Source organism: Ictidomys tridecemlineatus, chromosome 12 (genome assembly GCF_052094955.1).
Source record: "Ictidomys tridecemlineatus isolate mIctTri1 chromosome 12, mIctTri1.hap1, whole genome shotgun sequence".
Classification (NCBI taxonomy): domain Eukaryota; kingdom Metazoa; phylum Chordata; class Mammalia; order Rodentia; family Sciuridae; genus Ictidomys; species Ictidomys tridecemlineatus.
In genome coordinates, this window is record NC_135488.1 from 96,234,072 (window position 1) to 96,260,555 (window position 26,484).

At 33.8% G+C, this 26,484-nt stretch overlaps 1 protein-coding gene across 18 annotated transcripts in view; it reads right to left on the reverse strand.

The window, feature by feature from the left end:
- The window catches only part of Birc6 (baculoviral IAP repeat containing 6), a 212,070-nt gene that overhangs the window by 40,332 nt on the left and 145,254 nt on the right, over nt 1–26,484 (reverse strand). For 11 of the 18 annotated variants that reach the window (XR_013429101.1, XM_078029413.1, XM_078029415.1 and 8 more), the window contains 7 exons: nt 25,753–25,920; nt 24,823–25,011; nt 20,513–20,727; nt 16,968–17,268; nt 14,725–14,942; nt 10,926–11,090; nt 9,670–9,838 (listed from right to left, as the gene is read on the reverse strand). Coding sequence is in view for 17 of the 18 variants with exons in the window: in XM_078029413.1 (XP_077885539.1) it covers nt 9,670–9,838; nt 10,926–11,090; nt 14,725–14,942; nt 16,968–17,268; nt 20,513–20,727; nt 24,823–25,011; nt 25,753–25,920 (1,425 nt within the window). In the remaining variant the exon portion in view is untranslated. Of the gene's footprint in view, nt 1–9,669; nt 9,839–10,925; nt 11,091–14,724; nt 14,943–16,967; nt 17,269–20,512; nt 20,728–21,631; nt 21,835–24,822; nt 25,012–25,752; nt 25,921–26,484 lie in introns of those variants that run through there. The other 7 variants (XM_021724552.3, XM_021724551.3, XM_021724550.3 and 4 more) reach the window with 4 other exon arrangements.

Sequence of the window (26,484 nt, forward strand, 5' to 3'; positions counted from 1 at the left end):
TAACAGCTACTCTCAGGACTTCATCAAATAATTTCAATGTCTGGGTTATTTTGTGGTTGAAACCTTTTGAATGTCTGCTGCCTTGCATGTTGGTCATTTTCCCGACTCTTTACATTGATAATAATTTTGAATTATATCTTGAGACTTTTAATATTGGGTTGTAAAATTCTCCATGAACATCTAGATCTTGATTTCTAATTACTATTCTATTAAAGGAGTCAGGATTATTTAAATAAATTACTGAGTTCAGGGATTAGGCAGGGAAAGTACAAGACCAGCATAGATCATCTTGTAGCACCAGAAAGAAAGAAAAGTCCTCTAAAAATCAAAATAGAGCATGTCAAGAAAGCCACAGAGACCAACTTCAAAAAAAAAAAAAAAAAAAAGCCATTGGCCAAAGCCAAAACTACTTGGGCAACAAAACAATAACAATAAAGTAATAAGCTCAGGTTGGGAAATAGGGCAGGTAGTGGGGAATAACTACTAACAAATTTAAGACTTCTTCGTGGATGACTGAAAATATTTTGAAAATTAAGATTATAGTGATGGTTACAGAGCTCCACAATTAATACTAAAACCCAATGAACTGTACATATTAACTATGTGAATTCTATAATGTGTTAATTATATTCTGAAAGGCTGTTGAAAACAATCATGACCCCCATATGAAAAAACATAAGTTCAAGGGAATACAAATAACTGACTGCATAAATACAGTGAAGAGACAAATCTTCCTTTCAAAAGAATTCCAAATTCTAAATGGATGTTCCAAAATCTAAATAAACACCCGCCTCCAGTAGAAGGGTACTTTGTTCCCTTCCCACTGAGTGTGTGGGAATGAGTGACATGTACATAAAGAATAGAGTTTGGAAAGGAAAGAGTTTTCTAAATTTCAAATTGGAAAGACCTGATAGATAGCATCTTAACCACGTGATCGAGATTGACATCACCATCGATGATATGTGACATCATATGCACCCTGATGTGATATGACAAGAATGGGACTTTTATTTCTGTAGTATTTTCTCCCCAAATCCATAACCTCAGTTACTCAGACTCTGTAAATTCACTCTCCAACTCTCTCCATGAGAATTTTCTCATAGTTTCTGTGTCTGAGAGGTCTCTTTCCCAGTTTCTCTGGGAAACACAGGTATCTCTCAGGATAATGCTTATTTCCTTTTCAACTCCAAAATGATATCTCCATACTTTGAAAGAGGCACTATAAAGGTAAGGATTTTGTGACACTTTAAGGATTTGTTAGCATAACCCATTAGGTTAAGAGTAAATAATATAATTTGCCCTAAGAGCTAACATATTGTTTTCTGAAAAGAAAGGAACATACCATTTTTCAAAAGGGGACTGAGATGAAATAAAAACATTCTGCCTTGTAAAAGTCAAGTATGTATAACAATGAAACAGGATCTCCATCTAGTGGCCAGAAGAGTAACTTACTAAATGGTATAAATGTTAACTATAATAGAATTAGAAGTTCCATTCCAAGTTTTCTAAGGAATCTCCATACTGTTTTCCAGATTGCTGGTGGGACTGAAAATTGGTGCAACCAATGTAAGAGCGTGCCTTTTTCCCACATCCTCACTGACATTTATTGTTGTCTGTTTTCTTGATAACTGCCATTCTGACTGACATGAGTTGAAATCTAATCTTAGAGTAGTTCTAATTTCCATTCCTCTTATTGCTAGAGATGCTGAACATTTTTTCATATATTTTTGACTGAATGTATCTTCTTCTGAGAAATGTCTGTTCAGCTCCTTAGCCCATTTATTGATTGTTTTGTTGTGTGTGTGTGTGTGTGTGTGTGTGTGTGTGTGTTAAGTTTTGAGTTCTTTATATATCCCGGAGTGTGTGTGTGTGTGTGTGTGTGTGTGTGTGTGTGTGTGTGTGTGTGTTAAGTTTTGAGTTCTTTATATATCCCGGAGATTAGTGCTCTATCTGACGTGCATGTGGCAAAAATTTTCTTCCAAAATGTGTGCTCTTTGTTCACCTCATTGTTTCTTTTGCTGAGACAAAGCTTTTTAGTTTGAGTCCATCCCATTTATTAATTCTTGATTTTATTTCTTACAGTTTAGGCGTATTGTTAAGGAAATCGGGGCCTAATCTGACGTGATGAAAATTTGGGCCTACTTTTTCCTCTATTAGGCACAAGTTAAAATCAGCAAACTATAATAATGCAGCCACATCAATGTTCACAGCAGCTCAATTCAAAATAGCTAAACTGTGGAAGCAAACTAGATGCCCCTCAATAGATGACGGGATAAAGAAACTGTGGTATATATATACTCAATGGAATATTACTCAGCATTAAAAAAGAATAAAATTATGACATTTGCAGGAAAATATCATGCTAAGCAAAGTTAGCCAATCCCCCAAAACCAATGGCCAAACGTTTGCTCTGATAAGCGGATACTGATCCATAATGGGGAGGGGGAGACATGGAAAAAATGGAGGAACTGTGATTGGGCAAAGGGGAGGAGAGTGGGAAGGATGCATAGGGGCAGGAAAGATGGTGGAATAAGATAGACATCATTACCCTAGGTACATGTATGACTGCATATATAGTGTGATGTTATATTGAGTACAACCACTGAAATGAAAAGTTGTGCTGCAATTGTATACAATGAATCAAAATGCATTCTGTAGTCATATATACCACTTAAAATAAATTAATTTCAAAAAATAGGACTAGATAAAAAAGGATCATGACCTACAAAAGCAGCTTTCAGAATTACATGGTTATAAGTGGAAAGCTAAATGTTGATAAAAAAATTAAAACAAATACATCATTTACATGAAGATTTTATTATCAACCTAAAAAAATCTCTCATGAAATAACTGCCCTTTCTCTCTATGGCATTTTCATCATTCTTTTTTGGGGAGAGGAGGAGGGGCGGGAGAATGCTGGGATAGAACCCAAGGCCTCATGCATGCTAAGCAATCACTACCACTAAGCCAAATTCTCAGCACTCTCCCTTCCTCTTCCTGTTGTTTGACGTATTTTTAAAATTTTATTAAGTATTATAATTTGATACATATATTACAATATAATGATTAAATCAGGATAAATAGCATTTATATTTCCTCAGATTTTATAATTTCTGTGTGTCAGAATCCTTCAAACGTTTCAAGAACTCTGAAATGTATAGTTGTCATATTGGGCCATATAACAAAGACTACTTCCCTCTATCCAACTGTTTGGGGGCCCTTTACCTACCAGCCTTTCACAATCCCTATCCCCCCTCTCCCTCTTCCTCAAGAATGACTATACTCTCTACTTCTACACTGTCAACTTTTTTCACTTTTTCAAATGAGTGAGAACATGTGCTATTTGTCCTTCCCTTTTTTCCTCCCTTTGTTTTTTCTTTTGGTGTAGAGGATTGATCCAGGGGAGCTTTACCACTGAGATATAGCCCCAGTCCTTTTTATTATTTATTTTCAGACAGGGTTTTGTTAAATTGTTCAGTTTCTTGTTAAGTTGTGGAGGCTGGTCTCAGTGTCTTGGGAGGCTGAGGCAAGAGGATCACAAATTCAAAGCAACCTCAGCAACTTAGCAAGGCCCTAAGCTAATGCAAAAAAGGGCTAGGGAATGTGGCTTAGCAGTTAATTGCTCTTGGGTTCAATCCTTGGGGGAAAGACGAGAGGAGGGGAGGGGAGGGGAGGGGAAAGAGGGGGGAGGAGGAAGGGAAGGAAGGAAGAAAAACTGAGGAGGCTGGCCTTAAACTTGCAATCCTCTTGCCTCTGCCTCTTGAATTGCTGGGATTATAAGCATGTTTACCACACTTATTTGACATATCTTCTAGTTTCATCCACGTTGCTGCAAATGATAGGATTTCATCTTTATATGGCAAAATAATATTCTAGAGTGTAAATATATAACTTTTCAAAAGTCCATTTATCTGTCAATGGACATCTTGGTTGATTCCTTCCCTGTATCTTGACTATTATGAATAGTGCTGCAGTAAGCACAGGTGTACAGATAGCTGATACAATTTCATTTCTTTTGGATATGGATATGCACATGTGCACACGTACACACATACATACAAGCAAAGTAGAGGGATTGCTGGGTCATGTGGTAATTCTATTTTCATGTTGCTGAGGAACCTCTAATTAATGGTTGCACTAATTAGACAAATGGTATTGTATGAAACTAAGAAGCTGCTACACAGCAAGGTAAACAATCAAAAGAAAACCTACAGAGAATATTTATGTCGACTATATGACTAGGGGTTAATATCTAGAATACAATAGAAACTTAATAATAAGAAAAACAACTAAATAATCCAATTTTAAAATGGGAAGAGATCTGAATAGATATAAAAATGACCAACAAATACGTGAAAAAATACTGAACACCATTAATCATCAGGGAGACACAAAGCAAAACCACAAAAATATCATCCCATTTACAATGACTATTATCAAAAGACAAAAAGTAAAAAAAAAAAGATGACAACTGTGTGGAGACGGGAGCTCTTATATATTGTTGGTGGGAATTTACCATTCCTTTTAAAAATGATACTGGAGATAAAACATCCTAATATAATTTTTTTTATATACTTGTTTCACTGTGTACCTAGACCTAGAAACTATGATTTCAAATTTATTGTTTAATTTATATTTTTTTCCTTCACTGTTTTTCAGACCACCTGTCTTACTTATTTATAGAATTAGGCTCTTGGAAGAAAAGTCCAAATTATTATATTTTTTAAATTACTAGTTTGTTACACATAGTTGGCCAACACAGAATTATGTTATTAATTTCATGTTAATCCAAAGTGAAACCTCAAGAAAGAACACTAACATATTTCTTTATTTTGGTTATTTTTTCATGAACAAAACTAATATGCCAATGTCAAATTTATTGTTCTATCTTAAATACCTGAAACTGGGACTGGGGTTCTGGCTCAGCGGTAGAGTGCTCACCTAGCACGTGCAAGGCGCTGAGTTCGATTCTCAACATCACATAAAAATAAATAAATAAAATAAAGGTATTATGTCCAACTAAAACTAAGAAAAAAAAATACCTGAAACCATGCTGCAAAAACATTTGTTAAATATGAGTAATTTTGCCTAAATATGAAAACTCATACTGCCATTATACCAAATACTTTAAAAAAAGGTCTCCATTCATTTAAATATAACAGGCCCCTAAATTTCCTCTTCACCCATTTTCACGCTTATACAAAGAAGATAATTTATGAAAAGGTTATAGCAGTCGGGTGTGGTGGTGGTGTACACCTATAATCCCAGCCACTTGGGAGGCTGAGGCAGGAGAAAAGAGAATCACTGGAGATGTAGCTCGGTGATACACATGCCCCTGGGTTCAATCCCCAGTCCCCACTCCCCAAAATAAAAAGATTATAGTAGAAAAATTACTAATAAATCATTATTAAATAGTTCTGCTGCAGTGAATTCATAAAAGATGAAATGTTCAGAATTTATCCTAACAATACTAAACCAGCTTAACGAACTGGACACATAAATGCTCAAATTTAAAATTTTACAAATAGGGCTGGGGATGTGGCTCAAGCGGTAGCGTGCTCGCCTGGCATGCGTGCGGCCCAGGTTCGATCCTCAGCACCACATACAAACAAAGATGTTGTGTCCACCGAGAACAAAAAAATAAATATTAAAAAAATTCTCTCTCTCCTCTCTCACTCTCTCTTTAAAAAAAAAATAAATAAATAAAATTTTACAAATAAAAGTAACTGTCTAAAAATAACAAATTTGTTAAACAATGGCATAGTCATTATTATACTACAAGTAAAAGAATTGTTAAGAGAATATTTAATGACTAAATCACTAAATATAATCAGTTACCTACCTCTGAAGAATAGGATCAGTGTCTCAGTTACAGAATTGTTAGAAGTCATTTTTGAAAAAAGGGTGTCCTTCTCCCCAAGGAACTTGTACACTCCCTCTATTCTGGTTATAATTTTGCAACTGACAATATTCTCTTTCCAACTTTGATGCAAAGATGTTCAGCGCTACAAGTGAAGATCAACTTTATGTGCAATTATTGTTGATCCTTTTGGCCAGCCTAGTATTATTATTTAAAATATTTAGGCCAATTTAAAAACTTCTGTCAAAATAAAATAGACTTGGGTAACCTGCTACATTGTGAGCTTGCACAACTGAAACCTTGGGAAGGTTTTATTAAAATGAGGAATAAACTCTGGTACTCATAAATTTTTAACAGTAATTAAGGAGTTAAAAATATCTGCCAAATAGCTACTTAGCACAAGGAGAAAAGGGAAAAAGGGGTTGGGGGTAGAGGCAAAAAAACACATTAGGTAATTAAAGGTTACCAGAAGACCAGTGTTTGATAGGAAAAGTAGGGCACTGACATCACAGGCCTCTGTATTTTCTTGTCTTGTTCATCAATCACTTAAAAACATGTAACAGAATGGAAATATGTAGTATTTTCCTGTAGCTCTTAAAAGAACCTAACACCTTGATTTCTGTTTTTGAATATGCTAGCAACTGTGTGCAAATATTTTCATCCCTTAAATTCAATTGTCAAGCGAAATTACCAGTATTGTTTCCACACTTAAAATCACCCTGTGGTGGGCTGGGGTTGTAGCTCAGTGGTAGAGTGATTGCCTGGGTTCGATCCTCAGCACCACATAAAAATAAATAAATAAAAAATAAAAGATTTGTGTCCATCTACAACTAAAAACATATTTTTTTAAAAAATAAACCTGTGGCTGGACTGGGGGATACAGGCTCAGTTGGTAGAGTGCTTGCTTCACATGCACAAGGCTCTGGGTATAATCCCCAGCACCAAATTGGGGGGGAAAAAAAAAAATCAACCTGTGGGCTGGGGTATATGGCTCAGTGGTAGAGTGCTTGCCTAGTTCAAGGCTCCGCACCACATATAAATAAGTAAAGATCCATCAACAACTAAAAAAACCCTGTTGGGCACAGGATGTAGTTCAGCTATTACTGTGGAAAGCCCTGGGTTCAACAAAACAAAAACAAAAACTGACTTAGAGGATATTTTATAAATGGTCTGCATCCTGTAAAAAATATTGACACCTAAAAAGATAAAGGCTGTGAACTATTCCAGATTTTTAAAAAAGAATAAAGAGTCAAGACAACAAAGCAAAAGATTCTGAGTTGAATACTGTAACCTATGCCCCAACCATCAAACATTGCCAAAAATAAATTAAATTGGAAATACAACAAAATTTAAAAATGAACTTTAGACTAATGTTCTAAAATAGGCATTTTACTAAGTTTTAGGAAAACCGTGGCAAGATAACTTGTTCAGATTTTAAAAATCCACTGAAAAAGTTAATTATTAATATTTTACCTAAATTTGATAATCATATAATTAACTTACATTTACTTATACATATATAATATTAGGCCAGATATTCCTGACTATCTTGCTTCTCATAAACTAAAAGTGAGAAAATATTCTAAACTCAAGAATAATTAGAATAATTCTCTAATTACTGAAAACATGATTTAAGAGGCATGACATCTAATTTATTTACCACAACTTAGTTAATAATTTTATATTATTTATCTTGAAGTATTATTCTAATTTTGGGGATATCAGGAATTGAACCTAGGGGTGCTATCCCACCAAGCCACATCTATCCCTTTTTGAGACAGGGTCTAAATTGCTTAGGACCTCGTTAAGTTTCTGAGGCTGGCTTTGAACTTGCCAGCCTTCTGCCTCAGTCTCCAAAGACACTGAGATTACAAACTTGTACTACCATTGCCTGGCTTAATAAAGGTATGATTTCAAAATATATTTTTGGTATCACATTCAAGTTCAAATGTACTAATTAAAGTTATATCATTACTTAGACAAAACACACATTTAAGCACATCTAAATACAGTATGAAGAAACTCCTTTTTCAAGAAAATACTAAAACTTGGAAAAGAAAAATCAAACTCTGATCTGTCACATAAGATTACAAACTATCACACCTTACTTATTACCACACAATTTCTTTTTTATTTGTTTTAAGACAGGGTTGGGCTAATTTGCCCAGATTGGCCTGGAACTCAGGATCCTCCTCCCATAGACAGGATTACAGATGTATACCACCATAATTAGAATTAACATACATGTTTCATCAGAAAGCTCACTTATATAAACAGTGATTATTTTAAATATTATATAAATAATGTTTTGATCCTAAAGCATAAAGATAAAAACTCAGTATTATACAAAGACTGAATTTTAAAACAAAGAAATTTAAGTTGTTTTGGTAGGCAATGTATTTCTTGAAAGTAAAGGGATTAATAAAATAAAATTTTAATGATAGAGAAAATGAGAAAGACAAACCTTTTCTCACCCTATCCAATTGTTCTATGCAATCCAGTATTAAATTTTATACAATATCAAGTATTTTACTTAATTACAAAACATTCTACATTTGCAATTAAAAAGAAAAAGACCAAGCTGATACGTAAAACAAGTCAATCTAAAAATTAAAAATAAATCTAAATACTTAATTATCTCCATACCTTCATGAAGAAATTTAAGGCAGACTGGTATTCTTTTGAAGCACAATAATTTCTATAATAACGGTAGGGAATCTAAGCAGTACTTCCTTTTCAAATACAAATAAATATCTTTTCTTTCCATCCAATTGTGCAACTTAGCTACCACCAACTACTAGATTACTCTGAGATTCATTCCTACTGTTTTCCCTATGTATTCCTAACAAACTAACAAAACACATACATGTTTACTTTCATGAGTAATAATCTAAACTAAAAGAGATAAGGATAAAACAGTTAAAATAAAAAACAAACTTAAGGGTTCTGGTTAAAAGTAAACAAGAACTGCTTGTTTTTCTTGTCAATATTGTGTTCTGAGTCTCATAACTTTCTGTACTTATTTTTAAAAGAACACAATCCTTGGACAATAATTCCACAACCAAGGAAATAATAAACTAACTCCAATCAATAATAAGTTGCATATTGACAAAGTAAGTACCTATGATATTTTCATTGAATTTAAAAAAATTAATCCCTTTATTATTATTAAGTACTTGTGCACTTGAATGACTTATCTGCCTTTCTTCAAACCTTACTGTTGTCTAGCAGGGTATAGTGGTACACATCTGTAATCCTAATAACTCAGGAGGTCAATACAGGAGGATCATAGGTTTGAGGCCAGCCTTAGCAAAATCGCAAGACTCTGTCTCAAAATAAAAGGTCTGGGTAGGTAGCTCAGTGGTAAAGAACCCCTGGGTTGAATCCCCAGTATGGGGTGGGGGTGGAGGTGGTTTACTGTGCATCATTTCATAGTTGGATGAAAAAAATCCTATAAAATGCAGAGATTCCACCATATTTAGCATATTTCAATCAGAATACTGTCATGAATTTGCTAGCCTTTGTTTTTTATGATTTTTGGTTATTAAAAGAAAGAAATGTGTGCACTTAGGTAAAGACAAAGGAATCATAAAAATTTTTATTCCAAGTACCAGAAAAGATGATGGCATAATATTAAATTAAGGGCACCAAAATCAATTATTTTCAGAAAAATAAATAAGAAATCTTCTGACTGTGTCAATTAAACCTTCTCATTTAAGCTGATAATGATAAAATAAGTGGACAAAAATATTCATCCGCAAAGATATTTCAAATGAACAATTTCTAAGTTTTATAATTATTTGATTTACCTGAATCATTTCGTAGGTAAGATGACATGGCTGGGATGAGGCAGGACTGACTGAGAAGCTCTAGAAGTACAGACGGCAGGGCATTACTGTTCTGTCCTCTACTCTCATGAGATGACTGAGCTTCTCCATTTACTGTACCACTAACAGGATTTATGTAACTTGCAAGAACCTGAAAATTTAAATTATTGAAAGTAAACTGGACTTTAGCTCCACATACTTTAAAGGCGTATATGTTAATAGATTCAATCTGAATATTCAAAAGTATATATTTCTATTCATTCAATGTCTTACACTATGTTTTTGAAAAGAAGATATGTTCTGTTTAAATTTTCAAAAGAAAAGGATCTATATTGCCTGAGAGTGTTACTGACAAAACATGGTGCACCACATATGACTACACTTAGAGAAGAAATCCATTTAAGGGCACAAACTTAAAAACAGTAGCAACTCTTGTTATTTATGATATTTTATTGAATAGGTTCAGTTTACAGTTTCAGAGTACTGAGATCTTAAGACTTCTACATTACAATAAGTGTATTATTCGAGAATTTCAGAAAGCAACACTTAAAAAGACTTTATTAATTTCAATTAGTTGATAAAGGAACTAAAGCTAATCTTTTCTTTAAGTCTCTCTACTCACTTCTGTGATACCAAGGCTTTTTTATGCTAGTTCAACTTGCCTGACTCTAGAAACATCACAGACAATTTGAAAACAAAAGTATAATGGTGCTGGGGATGTAGATCACTGATAGAGCAAGCACAAGGCCCAGAGTTCAGTGCCCAGTAACAACAAAAAGAAAATAAACAGGGCTGAGGTTGTGGCTCAGTGGTAGAGTACTTGCCTAGCATGTGTAAGGCACTGGGTTCGATTCTCAGCACCATATATAAATTAATAAATAAGTCCATCAACAGCTAAAACAAACAAGTAAATAAACAGATAACTTTTAATAGAGAAGTCCAGATACAACATGTTAAAAATGAGATAATGACTAGAAGAAATTAGACATGTACATTTTCTAATTATAGAAGAATTTCATTCTTGTTAACTTCCTTTCAGTGAAGAAATTAAGAATTATAAGCAGGGAAGTGTAATCCTAGTCCAAAGGCATCTAAGAATGTACTGGGAGAAGGGAGTACAAGTGGGCATAAAAGTAGCTGAAGATGAGTTGGACACATCATCAATATTTAAAAATCTGTACAAATACAGAAAATAATGGTAACTATTATCACTAAGGATATGGCCTCTACAAATTTACCTGCAGAAGACAGGTGACATGTTCCTCTTCCAGCCTCTGTTTAGTTAAGGCTTGCTCCACATCCCACCCAGAAGCTGTAGAACCTGTTCCAAAGCCAGTTCCTTTGGCCCAATATAACTGCTGTTCTTCTGTTGATGTGGGGTTATGAGAGCTTGACACCTGTGGCTTAGGGCAATAAAAAATAAAAATTTATTACTATTGGACTTTATTTATCTTCAGAAATATTTCTTACTGACAATGTAAAATAGTTCAACAGTTATGGAAAATTTGTTGAATGATCATTTAAACATTGAATTACTATGACTCAGGAATTCTACTTCCATGTAGATACCCCAAAGAAAAGAAAACTAGTCTTAAATAAAAAAGACACACACACACACACACACACACACACACACACACACACACACACACATAGTCATAACAGCACTATTTATAATAGTCAAAAAGCAGAAAGAATCCAAATGTCCAACGGATGAACAGACAAGCAAACACAATGGAATACTGTTTAGCAATAGAAAGTAATGATGTACTAATGCATGCTATGTGGACGAACCTCAAAAACTAAGTGGAAGAAGACAGAAAATGTAATATGTTGTAAAATTCAATTTCTATGACATATCTAGTATAGGTAAATGCACGAAGACAGAATTCAAACTGCAGTTGCAAAGGGAAAGTAGGGGTAAATGGAAATATAAAGAATAAATAAAAAAATTTTAAAAGATTACCAGAAAAGGGGGTAAACTTCTTTGAGAGCCCAAAGAATCAATGACTCAAAGTCAAACAGAGAAAATGGAGAAAGAAAAAAGAGATATGCCAGACCCTTTTAGGATGAATCCAGTAAAAAGAATAACACAGAGATGTTTTTAATCATTATAAGAGAGACTACTATTTACAGAAGTTTTAATTCTTAATTTTACTCAGCATTAAAAGAAAATAAAATCATGGCATTTGCAGGTAAATGGATGGCGTTGGAGAAGATAATGCTAATGAAGTTAGCCAATCCCCCGAAAAAAACAAATACCAAATGTTTTCTCTTATATAAGGAGGCTGACTCATAGTGGGGTAGGGAGGGGGAGCATGGGAGGATTAGATGAATTCTAGATAGGGCAGAGGGGTGGGAGGGAAAGGTAAGGAGCAGGGGATTAATAAGGATGATGAAATGTGATAGACATCATCATCCAAAGTTCATGTATGAAGACAAAAATTGGTGTCAACATACTTTATATACAACCAGAGATGAAAAACTGTGCTGTATACATGTAATAAGAATTGTAATGCATTCTGCTGTCATTTATTTTAAAAAAATCAATAAAAAATGGTGTGGAGACAGAAAACAATTGATTAAAAACCTCACCTCTCCCCTCCTACCATAAAGGTGAATTCTTTTTTTTTGTTTTGTTATTTATGGGATTGTAACATTAATTCTAGAACAAGAATCTTTCTGTAAAGAATCCATTAGATAAAACATATCACATACCCTCAAAACATTTGCAATTAAATGTTAGTTTAATAGGCACTTACAAGCAATATCAATACTTTTTGTTTCCATGGAAGTATTTACTAAGGAAAAAGAATATATGTAGAAATTGATTGGGGGTGTGTGTTCTGGGGATTTAATCCTGCAGTGCTCTACCAGCGAGTGAGCTACACCCTAGTCCATTTTTATTTTGAATCAGAGTCTCATTAAGTTGTGATGGATGGCACTGGGCTCAATTCTCAGCAGCGCATATAAATAAGTACAAAAAGGTCCATTGACAACTAAAAATTAAAAAAAAAAAAGAAATGATGTGTTTTAGGTGGTAGATATGCTATATATATATGGTATACACACACCCAAACATTTTATTCAACAAATACATACAACTGTGTGTCAATTTTCAAGTTTCTAATTTTAACATGATTGTTTTTTCTTCCTTTTCAGTTAATATCTTTTTAGTACCCTATTAAAAAAAATTGCTACAACATTATAACATAATTGTGCCTGATTAATTAAACAGGTATTGTGGTTTTTTTTTTGAACCAGGAATTGAACCCAGAGGTGCTTAATCACCAAGCCACATCTCTAGCTCTTTTCATTTTTTGAGATAGGGTCTTGCTTCATTGATTAGGGTCTCATTAAGTTGACAAGGCAGGCTTTGAACTTGTGGTCCTCCTACCTTAGTCTCCCAAACTGCTGGGATCACAACCGCTGGGATTCCCATTGAACCTGGGGTATATATTTCTAATATACTCTAAACATTTAGGTTTATGGACCCCTTAAAATTATTTTGCCTACAGAGCCCAACAGAGCTTAAAAGATTTTTTTCTTTCCACATAGATATCAAACTCATCTACTACCATGTATTGATGAGACTATACTAATTCATTATGTTGTAGTTACATGTCATGTATTAGATAATCTTTTACATATGGGCTTTTGTCTCTATTTTTTCCTAGGCTTCTATCTATCCTTGTAATAGCACCACAGTTTCATAGTAAACTTTGATCTATGGTAATATGTGTTGCCTAGACATGCTGTTGTTCTTTGAAATTGATTAAGTATCCTTGACCCACTGTATTTCTACATAAATTTTACAATCAATTTGTAAACTTCTTCCAAAAGGAAATCTGGAATTGCAACAAACATAGATTAATTTGGAAAAGAATATTATTGTCCTGCTGTAGTTTCTGGAGATAAACATAGGCAAAGACATTAAATACCTTCAAGTGGTTTTTAAAAAAAAATTTTATGTATTTTATGAAGTGATTTTATGTAAGTTTTCAGATATATTCATAGGAATCATCTATTTCTTTTTTTAAAAACAACTTTATTTTTTTTTAAGAGGGAGAGAGAATTTTTAATATTTATTTTTTAGTTTTCGGCGGACACAACATCTTTCTTTGTATGTGGTGCTGAGGATTGAACCTGGGCTGCACACATGCCAGGCAAGCACGCTACCACTTGAGGCACATCCCCAGCCCCAAGAATCATCTATTTCTGATGCCACTCTTAAAAATTTCTTTATAAAGTTCTTCTTGCCTATTACTGTTAAATAATAATTATTTCCATATATTTATTTTTTTCAGTATTGGGGACTGAACTCAAGGGGTGCTCTACCACTGAGTTGCCTAGGGCCTTAGATTTGTGTCTAATCCCTAAATTGTAGGGATTAAAGCATGCACCACAGCAATTGATGAAATAATTGATTTTTATATACTGACTCTATATATTGCATCCACACTAAACTCAGTTAAGCCATTGATTATTTTTAGGTTTTCCTAAAAAACTACAATCAAATCATCTAGAAATAATGAGGTTTGAGTCCTATTTTTTTTTTTGTTCTTGTCTGACTCCATTGAACAGAACTTACCATGCAATAGTATGATTCTCTAAATTTCATTAAAGGAAAGGAAAATGGATCATAGCATAAATTCAAAATATCGTGATAAATGGGAAAGTTATTAAGCTCTTAAAATTTTTCTGTTTTTCAAGTAGGTGGGTTTATTTGCAATTTTCCAAAGAAGCCTAATATAAAAATCAATTACAGTTTCACTTTTAAATAACCCTTGTTTTAAGTGTACAAAGGAACACTTAAGTCTTTGAAATACTATTGCAGAAAAGGCTTTAGTTTTTCATATTATAAAGAATTCAAATTATGGGGCTGGAATTGTGGCTTAGTGGTACAGCACTTGCCTGGCATGTGTGAGGCCCTGGGTTGGATCATCAGCACCGCATACAAATAAATAAAATAGAATAAAAGATCCCCTTACAACTAAAAAATATTTTTTTAAAAAAAGGAATTAAAATTAAACTTACTTCTGTTTGATTGAGATTAGAGTTTGGAACTCGTGGGGCATGATGGCTCAGAGCAGAGAGACAGACAAGAATGAGATGTAGTGCACCAATTTCCAAAGCCATCCGCCTAAGCAGCACACCGTCATCAGTTGTCAAAGGAGTCGTGCTAAACAAGCTACGAAGGACATGGAAAGGAAGGGTTGGAAGCACATTGGCTGATGGAGATTGCAGAATATGACCTAGATTAAAAAGAGAAGAGGACTCAAACTCAAAAATATTTAAAAACACAATATGGAGTTACATACAGGGTCAAAAATTAATGACAATGCAATGTAAAATTATATCACTTAATTTATTATAAAGCCATAGATAGAACAGTTATATTTTCAAATTTAATCACAAATAGTGTCAGGAAAAAAGCTCTGTAAGACACAGTATACATAAATTCCAAAAAGGTTGAAATATATGCATATAATAATTAGTAGCTACAGATGATATCAAAATTATTATGAACTAGAATTCAAACTAAACTCTCTAAGAGAAGAATTTAAAGTGTCTTACAATAGTAAAAATATAACTACTTGCCTTAAGAGTAGTTTCCACTACAAACAGTGAGTGACTGAAATTACTTTCTTTTTTTGCAATATAGTTTTCTACTATGTTTTAGAAAGAAGTGTTACATGCAAAGAAAGCAATGCTACATGAATGGTGGATGAGATTATTATAGAAAAGGATATAATTATGCTTTCAAAAATATTTATTAATTGTTTGTTTGCGGTGCTAGGGATTGAACCTAGGATCTTAGGCATGCCAGGCAAGCACCCTAGGACTGAGCCACATCCCCAAGCCCCATAATTACTTTTTAATATATACTCATTGTGTATTCATTAAAAATAGTCTGAAATGGCATAAATGCAGTTGGTTCTCTTTTTTAAGGTCACACCTACTGTCTTGCAATATAATATTAAAATACAATAGACCTTATAGCTACTTAACAAAATGTACTTAGGATAACTGATAGTTTCAAATTTAAGGTATATAAATTAAATATATATTGTGGAGCAGAGTTTAACAAAATAGTCTTCCTAAATGACATATGAAAGAAAATAACCCACTCAAAAGAATGTGTTTTTTAAATGATGTAAGAAAATATTTATTTTTATTAATAGGAGTAGAATGGTCATTGAGTGAACAAACATATGACCCAAGTAAAAATCTACTTTGCTAGGCCACCCTGTCATCAACCAATCTTTTTTTTTCTTTCTATTAAATAATAATATCAAACAGTGGAAATAATCATGAGCTTTCTATGATCACTCTGTATTATTATATATTATATTTACCCTTTTTAAAAATCTTGTTCTCCTTAATCAAAATATTGCTGACACTGACTTTAAGAAAAAAATATTTCGCTTAATACTTTTTAATAAAGCCTCACACTTTTATTCAAAATAAAACTTCAGGTTCTTGGTAAGACTTTTCACATTACCAATATCAGCTTTTAAAGTAAGTTGTCAGTATTACCTTTTGTACAAATTTTCATCAGCTACTTTATCTCCTCTCTCATATTCTGAGCCTCCAAATACTGCTCAAACCATTCCTTCCTTCTGAAATAACTCTTCCCAATTAAATCTCACCTATCCTTTAAGCCTCCTGCAAAAATCCCTATGGAGCTTCATTCACACATTGCTGGGTAGTAAAGAAATAACCTCACACTTGTGAGGTTCCATCATATCACATTTAAGTGTGTTCAGGCCTTAAATAACTTAAATAACGTCTGCATGTACTTGGTCACTCTTACGACTAGATGATGCTTGCTACATAAGGGTAGATCTACTTAAACACTACATGTTTAAAACACTCCAAAGGTTTCTAGCAAGTTTGTAAGATTTTAGGAAATATGTTTTGAACAAAAACAGAAATTATAAAGTTCTTTTTTAAATTTTTTTAAATTTATTTTTTATCTGTAGTTGGACACAATATGTTTATTTTATTTATTTATATGTGGTGCTGAGGATGGAACCCAGAGCCTCACACGTGCTAAGCGAGTACCCTACCGCTAAGCCACAACACCAGCCCAAAATCAAAGTTCTTTACAATTTATTACATCTTATCTTCAAACTGAGCTACCATCATCAACAAATTATCTAATAGTTGAACTATGAAAAAAATAAATGATGAACAACAAGCAATGATCTGAGTAACTCTACTCAATCTACTTATGTATGTGTTGATAAATTTAATTAATAACACTAAACACTTACTTCCTTCTCCATCATCTGTCACTCCCAATACCAATCGAAGAAGGCACTGGGCATGTTTTCTTTCTTTCAATAGCACTTCAGCATAGCCCGGAAGACGAAGAAATAATCCAAAAGCAGCCAATGAATGGGCAGGTATGGGAGACATAGTCTGTACTGCTGACTTGATGGGTGGGGGCTCAGCCGCAATGGTTTCTGGAGCTTCATAAACTAATTCCCCTGATTGTTCAATGGTCACCCATTCAAACTGGTCACTATCCTTTGGCTTTTCTTGAGTGGTAGATGTTACCACTGGAGCACTCACCTTAAAAACAAAACAAAACTGTGTTTGGTTATTTGTATCTTTCAGCATTAGGTTCAAATAAAAGACTTAAAATGATCTTTTTAAAATACAAGAGTATAAAGAATAAAAAAGGGACAAGCATCCAGACACCAGAAAGTACATGAAATCCTGAGCGTGGCAGTAGTAGCATCTCTATATTAAAGTTATATTTTCTGCTTGTAATTAGTTAAGTATCTTTAGATAGTCTTTAAGATTATATAAATATCTTGTTTCTCACTTAACTGATTATTTTAGTAATAGCATTTTTATAATTCTTTCCTGAAACCCTACCTACCACCAAAATTATAAAGGTTGACTTCTTAATACTACCATTCTTTCCGTATTTATTTAGTTGTCATTGAACTACAAGGAAAAATATTCATTTCTTCCCCTGTGTATGTATTCATGTTTATCATCATGGATTCTAATTTTACTCTATAGTTACATTCTGTTATTATCATTAGTTATTTTGATGTCTAAGTGGAATCAGATTAGTCACTAGAAACCTTAAACCAGGTTTCTGCCTCCTTTCAATACATTCCTATCCTTCAAGTATTTCTTTATTTTCTACTACAAAAGAAACTTCAGTCTCATCAGTTTTAGAGTCCTGAATTTTTATTTTCCTGTGGTACCAGATTGAATCCAGGCCCTTGCAAATGCTAGGCAAATGTGTCTACCACTGATCTACATCCCTAGTCCTGTTTTTATTTTGAGACAGGGTAAGTTACCCAGGCTACCCTTGAACTTCAATTTTCCAGCCTCAGACTTCTGAGCAGCTGAGATTGTGATGTGCACCACCACACCCAGTAATCTCTGATTCCTTTTAATGGAAAACTGACACTGATAGGGGAATCTGCTTCCAGGACCTATCAGCAAACAAATCAAGAAAATCCAAGTATAAACACATATGTGTATATGTGTGAGTTCATATATAGACAAAATTTCTGTAATCCAAGCAGTTCAGGAGACTGAGGCAGGAGGATTATGAGTTCAAAGCAAGCCTCAGCAAAATCGGGGTACTAAGCAACTCAATGATCAAGAGCTCCTGAGTTCAATCCCCAGTATCCCACCACACACACACAAAAAAAGAAATGCTGATAGTGGGCTGGGGGTGTAGCTCAGTGGGAAGAGCACTTGTGCCTAGTGCACACAAGAACCTGGATTCATTTCCCAGCACCCGCCTCCCCCCAAAAGCTGGTAGGCTTAGAAGGAAATGAGGAACAAGTTAATAGAAACTACAGGAAGGAAAGGGATATTTGGCAGATAGTGGCAGATCCTTAGCCCTTTGTGTCTTAAATGTAGAAGCAGCACTTGTGATAATTAAGTGATGAAGTTGGTTATTTAGCAGAGATTTCCAAGCAAAATTATAAAGGTACAGCCTGTTTCCTGCTTGCTATTTATACTAAAATGTAAGAAGAAAGAGATAAATTGAAAGATATATCTGCAGCCAATATTAACAACTTAGGAAATTCTCAACCTATTAAGATCGCAAAAGTTGCTAAAATCTCACTGCAAGAAAAACTCTGGGGAGAAAAATCAAGGATGTGGCAGGATACCCTTTTCCTTGTGTTTTAGAAAATTCTAAAGGTCAGAGTATCTATTTACATAGAGAGCTCTTTGAAGAGATGATACCTATTATACACAGATCCCCTCAGTGGGGATCTAACAGAAATCCTAGATTCTATTGAACTAATTATTAATAGAAATGTGGATAGTAAAGCCTTTGCCGATGAGAGCTCAGAAGGATGTGAGAATTGTGATGGAGAAAGCCTACCTTGTCCTTAAAGAAAACCTAAATTATCTTACTTGAGCAAACTTGATTCAGATACTGCTGTTAGCTGACAGTGGACTGGCACAGCGGTGCACGCCTATAATCTCTGCGGATTCTTCCATTCTGCCAACTATCCAAGTCTAAAGTTATTTCCACTTTTTGTGGTGCATTGTTAAAGCACTACTTCATTTCCTAATACTAGTCAATACAGTAAAGCATACTGAATATTGAATATTGAATTAGGAAACATCATTTCTACTGAGTAATAATAATTTTGAAAACTTCTCTTTCAATTTTTTGACTAATTATGTAATGGCTTTTTTTCCAGTAAGAAATAGTTTTACTCCTCTGTGTCAATCATCTTATGATATGTGACCTCCAAAATCAAAATATCTTAAACTTTTTGAACACTAGGGGAATTATAATTCCCTTACCTACTGTAAGCAATATCCATTTGCTGAATAGGTATTGTGTACTGTTGAGGTGTACATCCCCAAAAGATATACTTTCTGTGAAGGTAACCTTATTTTGAAATAGTTTCCACAGATGTAACTGAGTTAAAACAAGGTAAAACTGGTTTGAAAAGACCTTTCATTCAATCACAAGAGTCCTTATAATGAGAGAAAGGTATAGAGACACAGGGAAAAGTAGCCAGATGAGACACAGGCAGAAAACTAGAGTAATGTAACTACAAGCCAAAGAATGCAAAAACCTCACAGCTATCACTGGAAGATAGAAAGAGGCAAAAAAGGATTCTTCCCTAGAGCCCTCAGGGGAAGCATGGACTTGATGATACCTTTATTTCAGACTTAGCGCCTCCTATACATGATAAATTTCTATTGTTTTAATCTCCCCAGTTTGTATTATTTTTAATTGTTCTATGAAATTTATACAAAGTACCTAGAGACAGAAAGAATAATTCCCCTAACTCATTCAACAAACATAAAGTGCTTTGTATTTACAATTCTCCATGCCCTACACTCCCACTTCCACTATTAATTTAAAAAAAAAAAAAGCATAGGAAGCATATACATCAATGTTAGCATAGTAATAAACATGAGAATAGGTTAAATTAATTTTTTAAATATCTACACTGAAAATGGCATCTAAAACAACATTTTAGAACGAAAGAACATATATGGACAATAGTACACAGTATTTTATTCTCCCATTTCCAATAAGAACAGTAAATAATATCAAATCTAACAGAAGCACAGAAATGACAGCACTATTGTGACAACCATAAAAATCAAGAAAAATGCTACACCATGATGAGTTTAGCAAATGTAGTTTGTCTATAACATTTCTTTAGAACTGACTAATTCTCCAAGCCGTGTAAAGACTAACCTTTGAAAGAGTTATATAATGATCAAAAAGGTTAATGCAAGTTAAAAACCAAAACAACAACAAAAATCAAACAAACAAACAAAAATACACATCAGTATCTCATCTTACCTGTTGAATTACTTCTGGATACAGCATGGGCAGTCTTTCTGCAATCAAGGCTAATCCACCCATTCCTGCAAAAACTTGTAATGGTGACTGAATGGGACAGGTTTCAAGTAAAGATTCATCCAATATCCCATCCAAACAATCATCACTTGGAGTGAGAGCCTCATCTTCTGGACAGCTACCAAGTAAGTCTCCATGATCTATACAATAACAAAAAACTGAATGGGTAAGAAAAGATTTGGGTTTTTAATAGAGCTATTATTTTTTAAAAGTTAATACGTGCATTAAAGGAAAAAAACAAAACAAAGTCATCCAGTCAAAAGCAGCTTAGTTAGACATGTCCCTCCAGGTCATGTGCATACATACACAACAACCCTTTTGTGTGATTAAAATCTTAGTGTATATCATGTTTTTCCACACATCATGAATATTCACCAATTCAAAATCCCAAAGCTACACACACACACACACACACACACACACACACACACACACGTGTATTAGTTGTAGATGGACACAATACCTTTATTTTGTGTATTTATTTTTATGTGTTGCTGAGGATCGAACCCAGTGCCTCACACATGCTAGTTGAGTGCTCTACCACTGAGCCACAACCCTAGCCCTACACAAGTATCTTTGATAACCAAGAATTTACTACACCAACTCAATCTGTTACAAAAAATTGTAATCCTTTCTTGGGGATAAAAATTTCAGTGGAGACAGAAAGGGCAACAGGCCTCCAGACAGACATACTAGTAGTGTTACAACTAAAATAATGCATTCCCTTGATGCTCAATATAAAATGAAACAAAGCAACAGAATAACCAAGCATGCTTCTAAGAGGGTTTATTTTCAGATTTCTATTCCTAAATATTAGTAAGAAAGTATGTTCCCAGTAAAGTATTCCTGTAGTACAACCAGAAGATGCACACATGAGTGGCACTTGCTCCCATCTCTCCCTGTATACTTCCTTCTGTCCTCTGTTGCAGCCTAACGAACAAGTTCTCATATACACTGCCCAAAGATAAACAATTCCATGTCCAAGATGCATCTTTTCTATCAATTATAACAGAGATATTTACAAGTTAACTAAATCACTAGCTCTACTTTTTATGACACACTGTTACTACAGGAAATCTAGAAAGATGTTGTGGAATAAAGCATGAACTTTGTATAAAATAAACACAAGTATTTTACTAAAAATGCACATAGAGATCTATGGTTATAATCTAAAAATGTCTTCCAGAAATGGAGAAAAGAGCACTTAACCTCACCCTTCCTCTTTTTCCTCTTCTCCATTCCAGCGACTAAATTCATGACTACACCTAGGACCAACAAAGGTCATTAGCAGAAGACAGTTCTTCCTAAAAACTAACAAAGGGTATTAATACAGGTATTTTTTTCTGTTCTTCTAAAACTTTGAGCATTAGGACTTTTACTTTAATAACCTACAATATTAACTAAAATACACATAACAATGGCTAGACAATCTGTAATGTAAGGGGCATAGATTGTTTCTCTATGCATGCTTTCTACTTCCCCTACCCACAATCCAGTGAACCTTCAACATACTCTCCAAGACATTAAGTTCAGCAGTTCTCCTCCCCTCACTGGCAACCATTCCATCGAAGTAATGAAAAATATTTAAAAGGGCAATACTTTAGACCTCTACTTTTACCATGTGTAAAACTTACATAGTTGGACTTACATTTCCAACTATACATACTGAAGCACTGAATAAATCGCACACAATTTATTAACAAAGGCTAGACTTTGAAGAAGAAAAAAAAATCTAAACCAAATCAAAACAAAACCCCCTTTTTAATGACTAGAATTGGAAAGTGTCTTCCAAATTGGAACATTCTACATCAGAACTCTTCCCTTCTCATCTCTTACTAACCCAGGGATCAGATATATGCATCTGTAATGTTTATATGCTTTTACTAACTTTACTAACTTATATGTGTTTACTAACTCCACTTTTGTCATACACTGGCAACGTCTTTAACATCTAGCTAGATTAGATATAAATTAGGAGTCATCTGTCTTTTATATAGACTATTTACACAGCATAGTAAAACAAAACAGACAATGATCAATATATATTCACAGAAAATACAATGGTATAAAAGCCCTTTGCATTTTTCTTTTCCTTTGTCCTCCCTAAATTAGCAGAAATATAATATGCACTACTCAGAAGTGTTTTGCTCATTCCATTTCTAAAACAGTTGTCTCATAAATTTTAACAAAAAAAAAAAATCAACAAAATATTTTCCTTACTGCCTCTTTTTGTTTAATAACTTTATTTATGTGGTGCTGAGAATCAAACCCAATGCCTCACATGTGCTAGGCAAACACTCTACCAATGAGCCATAACTCCAGCCCCTGCCTCTTCTTTTTACTTTGTACTAGATGTTTCAAATAAGGACTTAAGTTTGTCCAATGTACATAGTAGTGTTGAATAAACTACACACATGAAACAATGATTATAACTGAATATGACTTCTAAGTAGGATCATTCTGGCTTAGAATCCCTCATTTCTTTCACTTCTTTCTCCCTATGTCACATTTGATATATGCACATGTGTCACTCAAATATGATGCAGATCTGTTTTTATAACAACCCTTCCATTTATAAAAGCATATACCGTTGCCTCGCCTACTCAACCAAAGAACACAAATAACACAAATATCATCAGTTATTGAGATGTAGCTATACTAAGGCTAAATGCCAACATGACTTTTAGATACTTCTGATATTGCCTTTTATGAACTTGTTATTCAAAGCACAGTCCATGGACTATTACCATGTACGATCTGAAGTTTCATACCAGACCTACAAAAATTTTTTAAAAATCTGCATTTTAACATGGTTCTGAGGTAATTCTAAGTATGATGAAGTCTGAGAAGTGCTGTACTTTGGGAACAGTTGTAAGTTATCGACTTATGTTTTGAAAAAGTCCTCAAAGAAGATTCTAGCTAGTAATATGCATATATTACACTTTAAAGTATCCAGTTAGGGTAGGGTATGGTGGCGAACATCTTTAAACACAGCTACTTGGGACGCTGTGGCATGGGTATAGGAAGTTTTAAGTCAGCCTAGGAAACTCAACAATACCTTGTCTCAAAAAACAAACAAACAAACAAAAAGAGCTGGCGATATGGCTCTGTGGTAAAGGACCACTGGGTTCAATCCCAAGTAACAGGGGAAAAAATATCCAATTAGAAAAGGTAAAATAAGAACTCCAACATATTGGTTTAACTCTGAAATACTAAGTTGGAAAACTAAAATATCAGTATGCTCAAACCTTATAAATATTAAAGAAATAATTTAAAAAATTGAAAAAATGGACAGTCCTGCCAAAAACGTAGGGAACGGAAATGTGTACTAATGAAGAATAAAAATGGCCAAAACTAGGGGATAGGGTTGTGGCTCAGTGGTAGAGTGCTCGCCTAGCACATATGAGGCACTGGGTTCAAACCTCAGCACCACATAAAAATGAAATAAAGATATGGTGTCCACCTACAATTTAAAAAAATTTTTTAAAAATGGACAATAACTAAAAATTCAGTCATGAGAAAGATTCAACATTTAAATATGATAATACCATATTAATATTATGAACTAGAAACAATCAGAGTGTTTAAATAATTACAGAACATAGATTTTGTTAGATCCATACCAAAATATCGGTAATAAAAATGCACATCTGAAATATTAAATGGAATACATATGTAAAAAAATAAAAAGATAAGAAAATGCATGATCCAAATTTGTATGAGTAAAAATGTTTACATGCATGAAGTACCACTCAATATATATAAAGTATTATACGGCTATCACTTTGACTATTAAAATGAAAATTCACATAATTTTCACAGTAATGTTAGCAATTAAAGTACACATAAGTGATAATATAAGAGGAATTAGCATAACTATTGTCCAAATAAAATCGTGGAAATTTTTAATGTCTACAAATTAACTAAGTCAAAGGAAAAATATCTTGTCAGGCAGACACAATGAAAACAGTCAGTTGGGTGCAGTGGTGCACGCCTATAATCCTAGCGATTTGCGAAGATAAAGTAGGAGGATCTCAAATTCGAGGCCAAGCTTAGCAATTTAGCGAGACCCTAAGCAAGTTAGCAGGACCCTGTCTCAAAAAATAAAAATGGTTGGGAATGTAGCTCAGGGGTAAAGGACTCAGGGGTGTTTTACCACTGAGCTACAACACTAGTACCATCAATTAAGTCATTAACTAGAAATCTTTGCTGTATTAAAGACTATAATTTTTAAAGTAGCATCATGCACATACCTTTTTCAGGGTGTAATCTTTTAAAAGAATCTGTTTTTGACAGACTTGGGTCTGTGATAACTCTTGATCCCAGCTTAACAGTCAGATCTATCGAACGGTAACCTTGAGGAAGTTTTCGGTCATAGAGGAGAGTTAAAAGCTGGGCAAGTGTCATTTCAGCTGGCAACGGCTGACCTAAAAATGACATAACTAAGTTAAATTAGAATCTAAGAGGAAAACATTTACTTGGCTTGATTTATTCTATTATATTTTATTTTGACTAAATCACAGGCAAGAGTTCGATTCTGGCTTAATAGTCAGATCTGTTGAACAGTAACCAAAACAATTTAAATTTAGCTACTACAAAATTTTACTTTACTTCTGACATGGGAACAATAATGTACACATGAATTGTTAATTAAAGTAGCACATCACAAGCAAAATAGAAACAATAAAACAGACATCCATAGTTTGTTGAATTCTGCTGCAAATCGATAATGAAAAGCTACGAAAAGAAATCCAGAGTTAGTTGGTAGTATGATTATAATGATATGGCACAAAAATAATAAAATATGTATCACCTTCACCAATGGAAAGTATACTGGCCACAGACTTTTTTTTTTGTTGGGAAGAATGTACTGCTTAACTATTAGTGACATATATGACAGCTCACTGCCAGTTTAAAAAATTAGCCTCACATTGCTTTCTATATAACTCTTTTTATGGCATACTAACAGCAAAAGGTAGGAAACCAGTTAAAGTACAAGGATGTAATTTAACAGGGTTAAAGAAGAATGAAACTGTATAGAGAAAATATCACTAATTCATTTATTTCATCAAAAACATCTAAACAAAAATAATTCTGATGACTATAAAGTGTGATTTTTATAGCGATAAGATTATTAAAAATTTCTTTGAAGTTTAGTGATGCCTAGGTAATGTGAATATTACCTGCCAAGAGCTTGTGAAACAGATGAAACACCGGGACAGTAATTATTTTGTTCGCAGCCTCTGCACCTGAGGAAGTACTTCCTATTTTATCAGGTATTGTCCTCCCCCTCCTGGATGGAGGGCGAGGTGGTGTAGCAGACACTGCACGTTTAGATTGGGATTTCAGGCCTAAAAGAAAACAATAAAAATGTAAAAATCTATGTAAACAGAACACTAAAAGTACAAGTGAGTTTCTAAAATATTTTTTAAAAAACCCATGCACTCCTAAGCTAAAATACAAAAATGTTTCTTCTAAACAAAAACCTAATCTCCCAATTCTATTCATTTTATGACAATAAGTGTTAGCTTGTATCTGTTTTCCAAGAGAGTAAAAATATTGCTAACTGCTATAATCTGTGAGATAGATGACCATCCACACAGTAAAATATAGTTTTATGTAAATACATAAGATATCTTGTGTTTATTTTTCTCTGAGATGGGGTAGATATTCCAATACAGAGGTTTCCTAATTGAGGAGTACTCTATGTTCAACTTTATTATTTGTCATAAAATCTCACTCAGGTTAAAAATATAACTTTCCAAAATTATATTACCCTTGCTGATTTTTATTACTCTTTAATCCAATACTGAAAACTTGTTTTTCAACCAATTTTTAAATTACTTTTACTTTCTTCTAATTTTATATGGAAAGTATACTGGCCAAAGACTTTTTTGTGATGGGAAAAATGTACT